Genomic DNA, 16,679 nt, shown 5'->3' on the forward strand with positions numbered 1-16,679 from the left:
TCACTTATTCCACAACCGATCTTAATAGCTCTTTCATTTTCTTAACTGGATACAAGTTTCCTTCTAATCTGTCATATAAAAGAGAGGGAGAGAGAGAGAGAGAGAGCTTATTACAGAGCCAGTATGTTGCCACATTATGAAGAAGAAGAAGAAGTTGCTTTCTAATCTCTTGAGTGCAAGGAAACAAGGGTAAGAGAGATGGGTCTTCTTCTCCTCTTCTTAAGCAAAATTTTATAATTTACATTTAAAATCACCCAATCAAGAACTATCATGCCCTGAGCTAATGAAAGGTTTTGTTCAACATCATTTGTCTATGTAATTTTGAATTAAATGACTTCAAACTTAAGTGTCTTCCCTATTTTACATTTATTTCTTACCTTATGCATTTATTATTGATGTTATTTTAGATATTATATAGCTTTAGATCATTAAATTCGAACCTAATACTTAAAATAAAAATTGACATCAGATATCTAATAGAGCCTTGTTTGAAAGGCAAACATTTTATGCAAAACTACAAGAATTGTTTCAAAAAGAACTATTTGAAAAGATTAGTGAACATTAAATAATGAGAGAGAGATCTACCTTTTGGTAGTTTATTGAGGAACTTTAAATGAATATCTTGTAGGTACCTTAAGGCATTTATTTCCAACACAAGTAGTTGGGTAATACCAAAAAAAAAAAAAAAAAAGAGCTAATAAATCACTCTATGAGCAATCAATTAGTGGTTTGTAAACTAGTTTACAAAGATTGATAGAATTCTTTAACTAGCTTTTTAAGTTTTTTCACCTTCCCTTGATTTGGACAACTTAATTACATAAAGAGAGCACAATGCAACAAAATCAAACCAAGATTCGGCTTATCGCAAAAAAAAAAAAAATGAATTGCAACAAATCGAAATAATGATTTTGTTTAGTCTGGTAAACGACGGGAAAGAAAGAGGGAACAATGATAAAAACCAATGCATTCTCTTTGCCACATTCGCATAGATTGTTTTCTACTTGTTTATGCTTTCGCTCTATTTTTCGCGTGGAGTAAGTTTTTTTCTTGATTTCTTTTTTCCCACCTTCATTCTTTTATTTGTACAATTCCGTTTAGATCTTTCATTTTCCTAGGATGGTTTGTTGATCATTGATCAAGTTCTTTGTTATCGCTCGATTTCCTACTCGGTTTTCTAAATAAATTTAGTTCTCTACTACTTTCCTTCTTCCTATATTATTTTTTTCTCTATTTTTACGATATTATCTATTTTATTGTTCTACTTGCTTCATTTTTTGCTATAGACACAGGTAAGTCGATTCTTAATTCCACTACTTGCTTGCTTTTTTGTTGGCACGAGTTATTATTATTCGAAACTAGGTGTACTTATGTAATTTGAATACTCGTGTAACCAAAGAGTAATAAAAGAGTGTTAGGAAGTTCTTCGGACCCAAACAATAGAGGATGGTATTTTGCCTTCTCTACCTTCAAATTACATTTTTCTCTTTGTAAAACTATTAGATTTTTCATGGGATCAAAACAAGATTGATCTAGAGAGGGTGATTCTTCAATTTCATTCTATAATCCTAGAACAAATCTTGTAAAGTATGTAGGGTGCTTCTCATTTCACAATTTTGATTGGCTTAGTTTAATAGTTTTTAAGTTTTCATTTTTTTTATTTTTTTTTGGGTGCTAGAACCGTTTAAGTGGGGGTTAAAATTTTAATATGTTGTGCTCATAAGTGAACTATGAAGAAGAGAGGAACTCTCCAATTAGTGTTGAAAGAGGAGGAATGACTAGGGTTTTTTAGTGCTTGTTGGGAAATCGGCATAAATTAGCAATCAATGAGGAGAGAATGATCAATTATTGCTAAGTGTTTGGTTGATAAACTAGAGAGTGGTTACTTAGGTGATCAATTAAATAGAATTTGGTGGGTGTAAATTCTAATGTATAATCAATTATTGATGGATCATTGGTTAAAGAGTTGATTGATCATTGTTAAGTGGTTGATTGATCTTAAGTTAAGGGATTGATTGATCAACCTTAAGGACTGCTAAATCATCTAGTAATGGCAGCCTCTTTCAGCTTAGTAGGGGTAACGTCTGGGGGCATTCAAGATAGTGTGAATGATAAGGGCATCACTAATTTCAGATTGCGAATATTAAATTAAATAAAAAAGGATTTTTATCCAAATATCGGATTTAAAATTTTTATTTACCTAAATAATGACATTTCATACTTATTTCCCAAATTATTAGATTTCAATGTTTAAAATCCATGCGGGATCGATCAACTACTACGTCAGCAAAGCTTATCCATGTGGTACCACATCAGCCCGTCCATTAAAACCTAAAATTCCTCTTTTCCCTCTTTCCTCTTTCCTTAATGGATGGACTGATGTGGTACCACATGGACAAGCTTCGCTAATGTGGGAAGTTGATCAATCCCACGTGGATTTCAAAGGTTGAAATCCGGTAGTTGGGTAAATAAGTTTGAAAAGTTATTGTTTAAATAAATAAAAATTTTAAATCCAATATTTGGGTAAAAGTCCCTAGAAAAAAAATTATTGTTATGACCCCAAGTTGTAAAGATTTTTCTTAAGACTCGTGAGAAAGATTGTCTTGATTTAATGATCTAACATAGAACTTCTAAAACTAGGAAAAAATATAATAATCAGCAATTAAGTTGTTTATTGTGCTATTGCTAAAGAAATTTAGGAAGTAGCTAAAACAACTTATTCTGACCAAAATAACTTGTTTAAGGTATATGAAATCCACTCCAAGTTATCTTATATTCGACGAAGACAATGAAGTGTGACAAAGTATTTTGGTGAACTAAATAGTTTGTTACAGGACCTTCATGGTTATAAGAGGTTTTATATGGACTAGGACCAAAATATGAGAGTGTTTGTACTCAATGTTGTCTAAGGCAAACATACCTACTCTTACTAGTGCTTATGCACATGTTAACCATGCTGAGAGTTTAGTGACTCCTCAGCCTCCCTTCTAAGATAATTCTACTTAATATTCTTCATCCACAATTGGTAGATAAGAGGTTCCTCAAGAAAAAGGACATAATGGACAAGGTTGAGGTGGTGTTCAAGGCAGAGATGAAGGTAGAAGTAGACATTGAGAAAGTCAAGATGAGACTTTTTGTACTTTGAGGTAAAGTTAGTCATGTTTCTACACATTGTTGGAAAAGAGTTGGTAGGTAAATTTGAGTAAATAGTAGTGTTATTTCTAAAAGTTTTGTTGGTGATAGTAGTTTTATTGATGAATTATCCAAGCTTGTTGAAAAATGGAAAATTGGTTCATCTAGCTCACGTAGTACTTCAACTCAGTTAAGCTCACCAATCACTACCAATATGTCATTTGTCCAATCAGGTATAACTGTTTCCACATCATTCATACCAGTAGTTGGATTCTTGATTCTAGTGCCTCAACTCGTATGATTGGTAAAAAATATGTTTTTTCTTCTCTTGGTTATTCTTCGTTTACTACATCTTTAGGTTTTAATGATGGATCTTGTTGATTTATAGGGACAAGACATAAACTCAAGAGATCTCAAGGGAAGGAGAGAAGAGAAGAATTCTAGCTCTTGGGAGAGAAGAGAGAAAGAAGAGGAAAAGATACAAAGGTGTATGGAGGAATTTGAGCCAAGAAGAAGAGGCTTGAATGTTCTACCATGCCTGAGGCTATATTTACAGTTGTGTGAAGATGTTTACAATGACTATAATGCTCTTAAGGATATATGCTTCAAAAGGAAAAATACATAAGAGGAGGACATACACCGGTATGCATAATTACAATTCTTTGTCATCTTTGTGGAAGTTCTCCTTATTTATTAGTTATGCCACTCTTGCACACGTGGGCATCTTTTAACAATTAAAAAAAATGAGAACGAAGTAGTAAAAGATCTAAAATGTAAAGGGTGCATTCATAAGATTGAACAACATCACTAGAAATTTATAATGCTCCTCATGAATAAAAAAATTGTCTTCAGAATGTTTGTAGGAGTCATATGGATCTGGTGATACGTCAAACATAAATCGAGCTTAGAGAAAACTACATTTCATGCAATAACTCTCCAATCACAGGAATGGAAAATTTGTCCTTGATTGTAATGGCATATACAACTTTATAGCATTGGGAGGTCTAGCTAGAAAAAAATCGAAAACACTTCAATGGCCACTATAATGGTCAAATTCAGTCCGATAAGCTTTAATGGTCATGGTTTGCTTCAACATGAATAGATCCTCACCCAGATTTCATACTCTTTTGGACCAAATCATTTACAAAAAGTCAACACAAATTCATTCTACGTTGGTTCTCCATTATCTTCTTTATAACTGTAAAACCATTGAAGGGCTTCTCCCTCTAAATAGAAATGCACTAGTCCGAAATTTTATTATTCCTTAGCTGTCAGAGAATCCATGATTGTCTGCTTGGTGTTTTTCATCAACCACATCACATCGTAATTTTGAGTGTCCTTATTAACTTTGATTTACTATTTATTGTTCTAGATTTTTTTTCTGTTTTTAATTATTTACTTTTATTATTTAAGTTCTTTTCTATTTTTAATTTTTGTGTTTTTTACTTTTGAGTATCTATTTTTAAATAATTATTAAATATTTAATTTTCTGCTTAACTAATTTCTGAGTTAAGTATTTTTATTAATATTTTTTTGTTTTTTCGTTTTCTGCTTTAATTTTTCTAATTTAGTAAATTAAATCATTTATATTTTAGATTTAATTTTTTTTGTCCATTTTTTGTTCTAATAAACATTGATTTATTTTAAATTTGTGTTTTCTTTATGTTAGTTTTATTACACTATTTAGTTTCTTATTTATGTTTATTATTTATTATTTATTATTAATTACATTTATTATTTGTTTATTTTATTTTTTATTTATTTTTATTTTTATTTTAAATTACTAGCGAGAATTCCAAGCAATGCACTAGAAAAAAATGAAAAAAATTTGGAGCACTGGCAAAAAAAAAAAAAAAGAAATATTTTATTGACACTATGTGTCATGTTTTGTGATAACAAAACCTTTTGAGAACATTTTTCTATGATAACAAGAACTAAAATATTCTATGATAGCAAGATATATGGCAGTTGGATGGCAATAGGATGTGCCCAATTGAAGCTGGGTTTGAGAAAATCCCATCTTTTATAACTTGTCCTATCGGTCCTCAAGCCTAACTCCAATATGACCCAACCTATTGCCTTCCCAACTCACATAAGTTGCACAACTTTTATTATCATAAAATATAAAAAAAATTCTTTCTAAGGCTTTGTTTGGAAAACAAAAAATGAAGAGAAAAAGAAAACAAAAGTGTTTTTTTTTTCTTGTTTGGATGCCCATAGAAAATGAGAGAGAAAATAGAAGAGAAATATAGTGTCTCTGGTTTGCGGAAAATGGAAAAGAAAAGAAAATTAGTAATATTTTAAATTTTAATAATTAAAATTTTCTCTCAAATTATTATTAATTTTTTAATTTTTTTTCTTCCCAAATTTCATAATTTTATGAGAGAAATTTTGTTAGCTACAAGAGAAAGTAGATTTTTTTCTTATTTTATTTTCTCTCCATAATTATCAGTTGATAAACAATAAAAAAATAACTTTTTCTCGCCCTAAATCTCGAGGGATTCTCCATATGAGAAAAATTCTTAGAAAACTATAAGAGAAACGATTGTTCTTTAAGCTTTCATCATGGAGAAGAGGGTTGTAATCAGTAGTAAATTGTGAGTTGTGCTTCTCGATGCAGAGCTCCCACACCCGATTCTCTCTCCACTTCTTCAACCTTAGATTGAGCGTAGATTTTAACGAATACATATCCTGAAACGACATGTTAGCCGATACCTCAGTTTGAAGTCCCCTATACAAGTTGAGGAATCCCATTACTCTCTCTTTCTTTCCTCTCTTTCTTTGCTTTCTGTATGTTAATGGAAATGTATTAATTATTACCCGCAGGCAAGGTTTGAACTTGAAGAACTATTAGGGCATTTTCGCCAGGTTGCATATGTGAAAATCTAGGTGCACGCTTTGCCCAGAGCACCATCGGTCGATGGGAGAGCTGGGCGATGTCGAGTCCAGAAATATTTGAGGCGCCTTTCTATGTTGAGAGAGCGAGCGATTTGGAGGTCCCTATTCGATTTCAACCGGGTAAAGTTTAGATCGCCGTCCGGAAAAAAAGAAAAAAGAAAAAAAAGGTCAAAAACGATCCTCTCCCGCAATTTCTGCGACAAAAAAAATTGTTTTGCCCTTGGCCAATCCATTCAAAAAGAGCTCCCACAATAAAACATTTTTGGGTCTTTGCGGAAAGCGCTTGGCGAAGGAGGTTTTGGAGGGATATCAGACGCTACCTGGGCGTTCCCTGCAGCAGTTTCTGACACTTCTCTTCGTCTTCGCGCCCGAAGATATACATCTACCTGGCGACTTTATCTATTCATGAATGTGCCCCCGCTTTTGTGACATTCTTCACTAATTCATTTGGGAAGTTACAGATATTTTCTTTTTCTTTTTCTTTCATCCGTTTTCGTTGGAGCAACATCGCTGTTCCCCTTTTTTAAGGGAATTCTCCGGTGGAGATCGAATTTTCGTAGTTGATGTTTGCTTTTTCCGTGCGACTAATCCACTGCGTTCCAGTTGGGTATCATCTATTTGGGACATTCAGGTGAGTTCAGTGATACCCATTTCCTTTTCTAGGCTATTTGTATTATTTTCGTGTCGTAATTTTCATTCTTTGGTAGGAATTAACGCCCCGTTTTGTCATGGGTGCTCCTACCCGTTCAAGGATTCTGTTCGGATCCGGGAACTTTATTTTGTTTTCGCGCAAGTTCGTCTTCCTTTTTAAGGAAGGAACAGCATTTTTACTGTTGGATACCCGTAACGTTTCGTATTATTCTAATCCACGGGATATTCCAGAAACCATTGCGATTATTCTTTTTAAACCTCTTTTTTTTTTTAGTTTCTGTCTTATCTCCTCTTTCCTTTTTCTTTCTTCAATTGTTTCTGGGAGGGGAAATGTCTTCTTCTGTGTTGAAGTTAAACTCCTCGCTTTGTCTCTTGCGTTTCTTCGCAGTTGGTTCAACATTTATCGTCTGGTTTCTCGTGGCTGAATCCTCGAGGGAATTGGATGTCCTTTTCTGCTGTGTGTGAATCAGTTGGTGGAATGCGGTATTCGTTATGTTAAAGAGAGCAAGTTTGCGATTTTTGTTCCATCAAGTTGCTGCTAGAGATCGGATTACTGTTCCAATAAATCGTGGTACAATGGCTTTGAGCAAAGAGCTCTTACTCATGCAATATTGCGGGCTGAGTCAGATGAGTCTAGCAAAACGAAAATCTCAATGTGAAGCTACGGTTCATTTTTATACTGCCGCTGGTGTTAAGCTCAACACGGGTTCAGGGTTGATATTAAAAGGCTGCGGAAACCTCTCTGATGACACTTTGAAAAGTGAAGGATTCGAAGCTCGTACAGTGACTCCTTGTAGGCAATTGCTCCGTGATTCTAAAATTGGGATCCAGGACCTAAATGCCAAATTGATGAATGGGCATGCAACTTATAAACACGGAAGCCCACTTGGATTTCCTGAACAATCAGTGCTTGGAAAATTAGTTGTGGCAGTTGATGTGGATGAAGGTAGTTCTTCAGAACCTCAAAATCTATTAATGCATGCATGCAGATATGTGTATATTGTGATGAACGAATGCATGTAAGCAGGCACATTGAATCTGTTTATCAATGGCTTTCATCTCCTGTTGGAATTCATATATATGGAGCTGTATTGCATGAATTAGAAGAAGAAAGGCATCGATTTTACATGCATGGTCAGTTCATCTATGGATTGATCCATTCTTGAGTTTCTAACATAATGGTGGTGTTTTTCTTTCACATGCAGTCTTAGGGAACTTTCTTTCTGCTTTAAACAAGTTTATTGCGGATCGCTACTCTTTGAATCATTCAGTCTCGGAGTACCATGTTTATGAGTTCTTCAAGGTACATTAATCTCAAGGTTTAGGCATTTACCATTTCAGTTCTACCACCCTGTAATCTGTCATATCTTTTGTTTGCAGATATGGAACTGTTCTCGCATGGAAGGTATCATCGAACAGGACCTGACTTTTTTCATGTCCTCATATGTTTTGCCTCTGTAGTTGGATTTTGAGCGCCTGATGAAGTTTTTTACATTTTGCTAATATGAAGTCACACCGTGCTTATTATACCTGTGTCTTGACTAAAAACAGCCATGCTGATCAAACACTCTTTTCTTGTGGCAGCTGATCTCCGTGTTCATGAGTTCTTTAAGACACCCTATTTCAAAACTGGGATTTATCCTATTCCAGGTGCCCAACGAGCTCTTGTTAGACTCTCTAGATACTGCAGTCTCTCTGTTGTCACGTAAGTTTCTTATTTTGAAAATTTTATCACTTTCAAATTGGAAGGTTCTTGATTTTCTGGATTTTTTGCAAGCGTAGTTCTCGGCAGAACGTAATTAAGGACCACACAATTGAATGGATTGAAAGACACTATCCAGGCTTGTTTCGAGAAATTCATTTTGGAAATCATTTTGCTCTGGATGGGCAATCAAGACCAAAATCAGACATCTGCAGGTAAACCTTCCTTTTCGTTAACTTCCCTGTTTGAAATTTTGCTTGAGATGGATGAGAGGCAATTAGAGTTTTGAAGTTTAATGCAATCAGATACTAGCAGTGAATGATGTGTCCATGACTGCTTGAGAGAAAGTAGCTGAAAGCTGTTTGATATGGTGACAAAGACCGAAAATTAATATGTTCATTTACTCCAAATGCTGACAAGGAAAACCGAACTAAGATCTGATCAACTACCATATACCTTTAGTTAGTCTTTAATTAGTTTTTTGTTTCATATTCTCATTTAAGATCTGATCAAAATTTGTAATTCTCCAGTTTGAACAAAAAAAAAATTGTAGTTCTTCATTTGTGCAATTTCTGTTTCTGATTGGTATAAGGGTACCCCTGTTGTGTTTCTCTATTAGAAAATAGAACATGGTTATTCCTTTTTATCAGTCATGCATTATTTATTCACCATATAAGGCTAATCATCATTATTATTTTTCTAGCTTCACTGAAAGATAACAAGGATACTTGAAAATGATGTAATGTGCAATTTTACTGTTTTTTTTTTCAAAGCTTTATTTAAGCTATGAATCAAATTTTTGCTACTTGCATTATTACCATTCTGCCATGGGTTGTGGCCATGTTATCAAGAACAAGAAGTGTATTGACAGGATCACCTCAGTGTAGTGCTATAAGAAAAAAAATTCCTGCCCATAATATCTGTGTTTGCTGCATTATTCATTATTGACTTTATCAAGTGATTATTCAATTGTTAACACCATTCTGGCTTACGGGATGGATTCTTAGCAGATCGATGGGAGCACAAGTTTTGATTGATGACAACCCCAGATACGCCATAGAATGTGCAGAAGCTGGTATGAGAGTTCTGCTTTTTGACTACGATAACTCGTACCCCTGGTCCAAAACCGGTTCCGCAGATCTACATCCTCTTGTGACCAAAGTCCATAATTGGCAAGAAGTCGAACAACAGTTACTTGCTTGGATCATACCTTAGATAATTTCAAAATGGTTCTTATGAACCAGCCAAGGAGACAGAAAACGGGGACTCTAAGTGATTCAGCCCCGAGATCGATGTTAAACTAGTGGTTAGATTACAGTATAGTACAATAACTGTTATGTTGTAGTAGATCGATTTCCCGGTGGGTGTGTTTCCTGAAATCTGTGTGATTGTGTAGGAAAACCAATCATACCGATTGTGAATGCCACTCAGAACCGGTTATGTATATTCCTCACAGTGAAATTCCCAGTATAAAACCTCATTTTTCATATTACAAGTCTCTCTGTCTTGTGTTCATGGGTTCACATCTGCAGGTGATGAGGAGTCTTCAATCAACTCAATTTCCAAGTATTATCACTGTGAATCAAAAGGAAACTCCTGATTATTGATATGTTTCTTCATACTGGTTGAGATTTCAACTCTTGCCACAGTGTCATTCTTCCAGTAGTTTTCTCCCAACTAGAATGTCTCTTCTTTCCAAACCCCTGGTACTCCTGCCAAGAAAAATAACTAGCTCTGAGCATCGTTTTCTTTTCCGCAGAATTCAGGCTGAGATTCAATGATCACGATTGAAAACAAGTACGTGCTGGTGATTTTTTCTCCTGTTTTCTGGAACTGAAGAAGATATACGTGAGAAATCAATGGCAGCAAATGACTCTGGAACTAATGGCTCAAGCAAGATAATGTGAATTAGTAAAATCCAATAATTTATACAGAAACAAACTCAATAACTCTCATATTTTTATCATCAACTGAAAAACAGAAATGTTTCTCTTGATTCGATCAAAGCATCTTTCTCAAATTATGCTTATAGGACCAGAAACGGATTTACACTCTTTTCACGTTACACGGTAGATGGGGCCGAAGTCCTTGGCAGTGCTGGGGTGATTGATCTGCTCCAAACTCATGTAAGGGATCTCGACCTCCTCCTTCCTACTGGAGTTGAAGAAGCTTGCGATCGGCCCAGAAGTGGGTCGTCCGCTCCGGTTTGCAGGGACCACCCGTTCGCCTTTCCGGAGGATGGGGCCCGACACGACGCCGCGTTTGAGTCGAGGAAAGTTGGGACAAGTTGTACCATTGGTGGATTCATTGGGAGGGTCGACATTTTTCTTGGATTTAGACCAGAAGAAGAGGGAGCTCTTCCAAGATTTCTTGCTCCTCCTTCCTTCGGCCTCTCTATTTATCGTGGTTGAAGGGTGCTCTGAGGAGTTCAGCTTCGCCTGGCTTGTGTGTTTCTTAGCAACTTCCAGGAACTGAGGCCAAAAGAAGATAGTCCTAGGTAAGAATCATCATTTGTTAATGCCATGTACAGCTAAAGCAGGATTATTCCACCGATCTGCATCTATAAATAAATAAATAAAATATTATGATGAACTTAATATAACTTTTTAATGGATCAAACTAATGTATAAAGAACAAACATTTCGATCTTTATTCCATCGGTAAACAATAACATTAGATGTCCAGGGATCTAAAAGGATTTGAAGGATCGATCATTTTAAGGTTTGAGGTAAATAAGAATAATTATCATCCAATTAAAGAGAGAATTGACTAGAACAATTAGAGTAAAGTATACTTTCATAAAAAAATTATGCTAATGAGTTAACAAACAGAACTTAGAAATCTCGAACTTGGCTTATTATAATTCGAGTTTTTTTAGTACCAAACTTGAATAGTTTGCAAGCCGGTTTGACTAGCTGCCACCCCTAATTGGGGTGTTCACCAGAGAGATTAGTTAATGTGTATTAAGTCCGAAGTAATGGAATTCTGAAAAGAGTTCTGATTAATGGAAATTGAGGAAGTTTACGATTCACACCTCTGAGAAATGCAGCTGATGATCGTAGACGTCCTCACTGTAATACCCACTATTGCATTTGGCCAATGTCGGTAATGTCTCCATTTGTCTTCCTGTGAGAAGTTTCAAAAGAACCAAATGATCAAGAAGGAAAGAGAAAAGTAAAAATTGCAGTCGGAATGGTAAAAGAAAAGAAAAGGGAAATCTCAGGCGATGAAATATCCGAACACGAGAGAGAAAGCAGGGCATAGATTCATCGGCAAGAACAGCAAATACAAAAAGAAAAAAAAAAAAAAAAAAAGAGAGAGAGAGAGAGAGAGAGGCAAGAGAGAAAAAAGACAAACGAATACGAAAGACGTGACGTCTCAAAACAAGACTCTTACAAAACTCAGTAACGATATAAAATCTGAAGCAGAGGACGGGTATTAGTCTAACAGGAGCACCGCCAACAAGATGGAAGAGAAGAAACGGAGACTACACGCAAAAGTCTCTGATCTTTAAGTAGCCTCAGGTCCAAACAGTATGGACGATTTCAACGTAGAAAAAAAACAAGAAACAAGCATCTCTTTCAATCAATTTCATAAAAAGGTAACGAAGAATCCGGACAAGAATAACTATTCTCAGAGAAGAAACTTCCAGATTCGGACGCATACAAGTGAATATAACTCAACGTTCCACTTCAAAACCAGGACAGAAAAAAAATACCCATATTGGACAAGACGATTCGACATCGCATTTTACCTTACAAACACCTGAATTACAGATGGTTAGAGCAGAGGGAGAGAGAGCGAGAGAGAGATATATAAAAAGGAAGAAAGCAAATTCGATTCTAGCTATCTCAGTAAGGAAAAACAGAGAAGCGGCAAATGCGAGGCTCTCCAAAATCCATTTCTACAGAGTTGTGAGACAGAATCATAGAAAGAAGAAAAAGGATGAAATGGAAGGAGCGATTCGCAGTAGGTAATGGAAAAGGGCAGGTGCGGTTGCCGGTGTTGGGCGTGAGTGGCGTAACGTAAAGCTGGATGCAAGTGAGCAGTGAAGGGACAAGAAGAGGGAAAAAGACGGTAACAAAAAAGCGAGAAAAGTTTGGGCGGGATTGACGGGCCGGCATGAACGTGGTTGTCGTCAAAATGAAGGCATCAACCATTAATATCATCCTCGAGTGACAGAAATAACCTTAACCTGATCTAATCAAATTCCATCCAATAGGGTAAAATAATGGTAACTTTACCTTAGGTTCTTGCCCTATCAAGGGATTTGAAAGACGGCTTTTCCTCAATTCATCATATAACCCATGGAATTTTATACTTGGGTAATTAAGAAAATAAGAATATGAGTTTCTTAATTAAATGACACTTAAAAGTTTTTTTAATGAAAAAATAGAAATAAAAGTGAGTTGAAAAGGAAAGAGTCATATGTGATTCTCATACAAAGAAATCTCAAAGAAAAAGAATTAATACGGTAGATCAGGGATGAAAAATCCGTTTGACAAGTCGGTTTTGAACGCCACAAAAAAACCTTGATAAGTTCGAAAAAATGAATAACTCACAATATGAATAATCATAAAAAAAAACTGTCTTTAATCTACATATTTGGTCCTCTATTTATAACGGAAGACGTGATAAAATCCTAATTACATTCAAACTCTAACTCTTAAAGATAAACCTATTATGATAAGATAACTCAATATAAACCTAACATAACTCAAAAAAAGTGAGTGTCTTGTTTAGTTTGACTATAATTAGAAATATTATTTTGGGTGTAATGGATAAATAGAGGTCTAAATTATATAAATATTTCTCTTCGATCAACCCACAAAAATAATGTTATCATTTTCTGATATATCACCTCTATTAGTTTTAGTTTTTTTTTTTTTTTCTTCTCATTGATCAAGAACGGAGCTTGATCAAACCACCTCTCAAATTTAAGATTGAACTTCGGATACTAGCAAGCAAAAGTAACATCTTCAATCCATTAAACTAGTGAATTTTACAACTGGGAGTGGGAAAACAAGTAACAGAGCAAATAACAATGTGACTAGTTTAACGAATTAATGAGGTTGGTTGGCAGCAGCAAGAAGAATACACATATAGACCTTAAAAGGCTCTCCACGCTTCTCATATTACCAGTGGTAAGGTCCCTGCATTCGTGGAAGTGTTGGAACATACTGAAAACTGTGGCCACACCACTCTGAATTTTGTCTTCGACGTCACTCAAAAGCAGCGATCAACATGCTTTTACCTGAATAAGCCCCTGAAATCCTCAAGAAATGATATGCAGCAGAAAAGATGGTCGGCTTTCAATCAATGGAGAAGCATATTCATGGTACTAATGAAAGTAGTAAACATTTTTTTGATAGTAGCAATGTTCAGAAAACCAGAAAACATCACCAGAAGCCTGTTGAGGTTAGCATATCGTCGTTGATGATTACATACAAAATCGAATGTCCAGATGCTTCATCTTTTCTTAAATCCATACTTTTTACGCTCATAGAAAAGATCAGTTTTGGCACTCCCCAAATTAACAATTTTTGGACAACCATCCCTGTCCTTTTCTTGCTGAGTGCACTCTTTGCAGTAATAAGCATCCGAAATTCCTACCCCTCCACAAATAACACATCGGCCCTGAAAAGACCCGTAATTGCATTCGTCGCAGACTCGAACAAGCGTGCACGGTCTCACGTATGAGTCACAAATTACACATTTGCCATCACATTTCTCACACAGCCGACCAATGGCAATGCCTGGCTGCTTTCTACACATGATGAGATCAGGATGATGCTTAGCCATAGCTCCTAGCTGGCACTAGTACCTCAACACCTGCATTTCAAATGTTTATAGATGTTAAATATTAGCACCTGAAAGTTGCCAAGGAGAAAAGTTATAGACAACAATATATGAGTTACCAGATAACATAATATGGAATAAGTGTCCAATCCATCAGAAAGGCCCATTGGTTTGTAAAGCATAAAACAGGAATCGAATTGACATTTTTTTGCACATTAAGACACCATAAATGACTTTGAAATGTTAGGGTCAGAAAAATTCTCAAACCCCAACCTGAAGGCTCTTAATGGTTCCCCAAAAAGCATACGATACATATCCACCCCCTTCTCCTCCTCGTTACAAACATATGGACTTAAAGTAGCAAAAGCAGATAATACACCCAATAGATTTACAGACATCCAGGTGCAGTAGGATATACTTTCCAGTATCAGGAACACCAAAACACTCAACGGATGGTTTATAGAGTGAAACAGCAAGCACTCTAGCTAAGATAAATAAAAATGAGAACAAAAAAAAAAAAAAAAAAGGAGGAAGAAGTAGCTTGAATAGCCTTTGATGAGATGCACTTCTCTACAGAGGAGTCCAAAGATATTTCACAAACTGGACCCCTACAGCAGTTTCCTCTAAAGGTTAATGCTCTAAAGGCCCAAACCACAAAGCTTGTGCTCTTTTATCAATCAGCTAGTGGCATTAGTTTCGGTAGCAAGCATGGTAAGTAGACTAAGATATAAAGGTATGTGTCTTTTAATCCAACCCTAACCACCCTCACCCAGAAAAAAAAAAAAGAACTATGTAAAGAGAACAAATGAAGTCAAGACGATCCTACCTGCAATTTAAATATAGACAAGGAGCAAGAGCAGAATATAAGAACCTATGATATCCATGGCAATCCTAAGTTAAAGAGACTTAGTAGGTTCAATAGGTGCTAGAGAGCAAACACTTCTGTTCCATAGAGTCTTGTTGCCCTTTGCTCACAACAACTTTGACAGACATCAAGAAGAGCATAAATTTGATCTAAAAAATGCCACCGAATAATTGTGCAGTTCATAAATAATGGACAGACAAGGTTTGCTAGACTCTTGCACAATTATGAGCTCCCATATTTTCTCTACTCTCCATTATTTTAATAAAAAAACCACCATATCTGATAATAACAAGGGAAGGGGCCCTTCCTGCCCAGTCAGATCCTTCACGAGAAGTAAGCTTACTTTCAGATGCTTGAACCAATGCTTGAAGCAGAACTTTCTATTTAGGAGAACTAAAACAGCAAGGATCATCACAGGGTTAGGTAATAAGAAGTCGATATAGGTATCCATTAAGTTTGCATCCTCATTGAGTAGGAGAAAGGTACAAACATCACATAGCAAAAGAAAACAACTAGAAGCAAATTCAGAGATCCATGAAGAAAAAACAATCAGGCGGCAACAACAAGCACATCAAATTACACAAACTATTCTTTCCTCTACAGTCAACTTGACTAAAACTATAATTAAATAATTGTAAAAATAATCCTAAAACTGGAATGCTTGTTCTTGCTTGAAATGAGTAAAAATTGTCGGAATTCCTGTGAGTTTGCATTATATATTTCCAACAAAAATTTCTACCTGATTTCATTTAAGAAGATGGATAACAAGCTACTCATTTAATCTCTTAAATATATGGACACATCAGATCTCTGGAGCAGGTTAGTTGGTTCAACAAAACAAGCTAGAGATAAAAGCAATTCAAAGAACAGCAGAAATGTGGCTTTTTCCCCTCATAATTATTCCAGATTCAGTTCAAACAAATAGGTTGAGAAAGATGTAAAAGCCAATGCATCCTAGTGAATATTTGTCGAAGTTCATTTATACACTGCAAGTAGGAACCAACGGTTCCACCCGCTTCTCACACTGCAAGAGGAGTTTGTTAAAGTGCTTTGAATATGTGAGTGTTTTTTTTTTTTTTGGGGGGGGGGGGTGTGGGGGGGGAAGATTGGCACTCACACTAGATTCCTCCAAAGAATGGGTTAGCAGCAGCTAACGCTGCCGAAAAATGCGCTACCAAAATCGAAGCTGACAAAGGAAAAATCTCAATTACCTTCCTATATAAGATCTAATAGTAGCCATAATAAGCACTGGTAGACATTGCTACCCACATCATATAGCAGAGCAGTTTCCACTAACAATGACGAAACAGTGAATAATATATACAAACACGTAAAAAAGAAAAAATAAATAGAATCCAATAATTCATCTGTTTAACTACATGCTTATGTACTACCCACATGCTTATGAAAATTTTCTAAATTTTCAATGACTAAAGACGCGTACCAAAGTCGAAGCAAAAGCTGGAAATGAAGGTCGAAGAGGCAGTCGGAGCTTCTCGAAATCAATCTGCTCGAGAACCTCTCGGATTTGTACCTTTGCCTGGTGAAAGGATGGACAGAAGGGAATGAGCAATGTAATCTTTGCTTTTTAGATACCTCCAGAGCCTCGCTCAAGTGCTCCGCTACCGATACTAG

At 35.7% G+C, this 16,679-nt stretch overlaps 2 protein-coding genes and 1 long non-coding RNA gene across 3 annotated transcripts; 1 reads left to right on the forward strand and 2 right to left on the reverse strand.

The window, feature by feature from the left end:
- The first annotated feature begins 5,712 nt into the window (after positions 1-5,712).
- LOC137959725 (uncharacterized) lies at positions 5,713-9,867 on the forward strand. The gene is made up of 8 exons (XM_068807060.1): positions 5,713-5,868; positions 5,956-6,658; positions 7,067-7,624; positions 7,884-7,981; positions 8,059-8,083; positions 8,263-8,383; positions 8,461-8,595; positions 9,391-9,867. Exons 3-8 carry the CDS (start codon positions 7,171-7,173, stop codon positions 9,593-9,595), a joined length of 1,038 nt encoding a protein of 345 aa, XP_068663161.1. The 5' UTR covers positions 5,713-5,868; positions 5,956-6,658; positions 7,067-7,170; the 3' UTR covers positions 9,596-9,867.
- Positions 9,868-10,337: 470 nt separating this feature from the next.
- LOC137960624 (uncharacterized) lies at positions 10,338-12,276 on the reverse strand. Its single transcript, XR_011114199.1, has 3 exons — positions 12,135-12,276; positions 11,415-11,506; positions 10,338-10,851 (listed from the first exon to the last, which is right to left on the reverse strand). It is a non-coding gene; the product is annotated as an uncharacterized lncRNA (long non-coding RNA).
- A 1,070-nt stretch (positions 12,277-13,346) lies between these two features.
- LOC137960097 (PHD finger-like domain-containing protein 5A) lies at positions 13,347-16,675 on the reverse strand. Its single transcript, XM_068807577.1, has 2 exons — positions 16,489-16,675; positions 13,347-14,212 (listed from the first exon to the last, which is right to left on the reverse strand). The coding sequence occupies exon 2, from the start codon at positions 14,180-14,182 to the stop codon at positions 13,850-13,852; it is 333 nt and encodes a 110-aa protein (XP_068663678.1). The 5' UTR covers positions 14,183-14,212; positions 16,489-16,675; the 3' UTR covers positions 13,347-13,849.
- Positions 16,676-16,679: the final 4 nt, after the last annotated feature.

The sequence above is a fragment of the Aristolochia californica genome, unplaced genomic scaffold (genome assembly GCF_029961685.1).
Source record: "Aristolochia californica isolate CCGP_79_NKW_82.1479 unplaced genomic scaffold, dmAriCali1.0.hap1 SCAF_3, whole genome shotgun sequence".
NCBI classification, from domain to species: Eukaryota; Viridiplantae; Streptophyta; class Magnoliopsida; order Piperales; family Aristolochiaceae; genus Aristolochia; species Aristolochia californica.

Coding starts and splice junctions, on each gene's coding strand:
- LOC137959725 (XM_068807060.1), top strand. CDS start 7,171: ATGTTAAAGAGAGCAAGTTTGCGATTTTTGTTCCATCAAGTTGCTGCT. Junction 8,384..8,460: donor TGCAGTCTCTCTGTTGTCAC/GTAAGTTTCTTA, acceptor TTGCAAGCGTAG/TTCTCGGCAGAACGTAATTA. Junction 8,596..9,390: donor CCAAAATCAGACATCTGCAG/GTAAACCTTCCT, acceptor GATTCTTAGCAG/ATCGATGGGAGCACAAGTTT.
- LOC137960097 (XM_068807577.1), bottom strand. CDS start 14,182: ATGGCTAAGCATCATCCTGATCTCATCATGTGTAGAAAGCAGCCAGGC.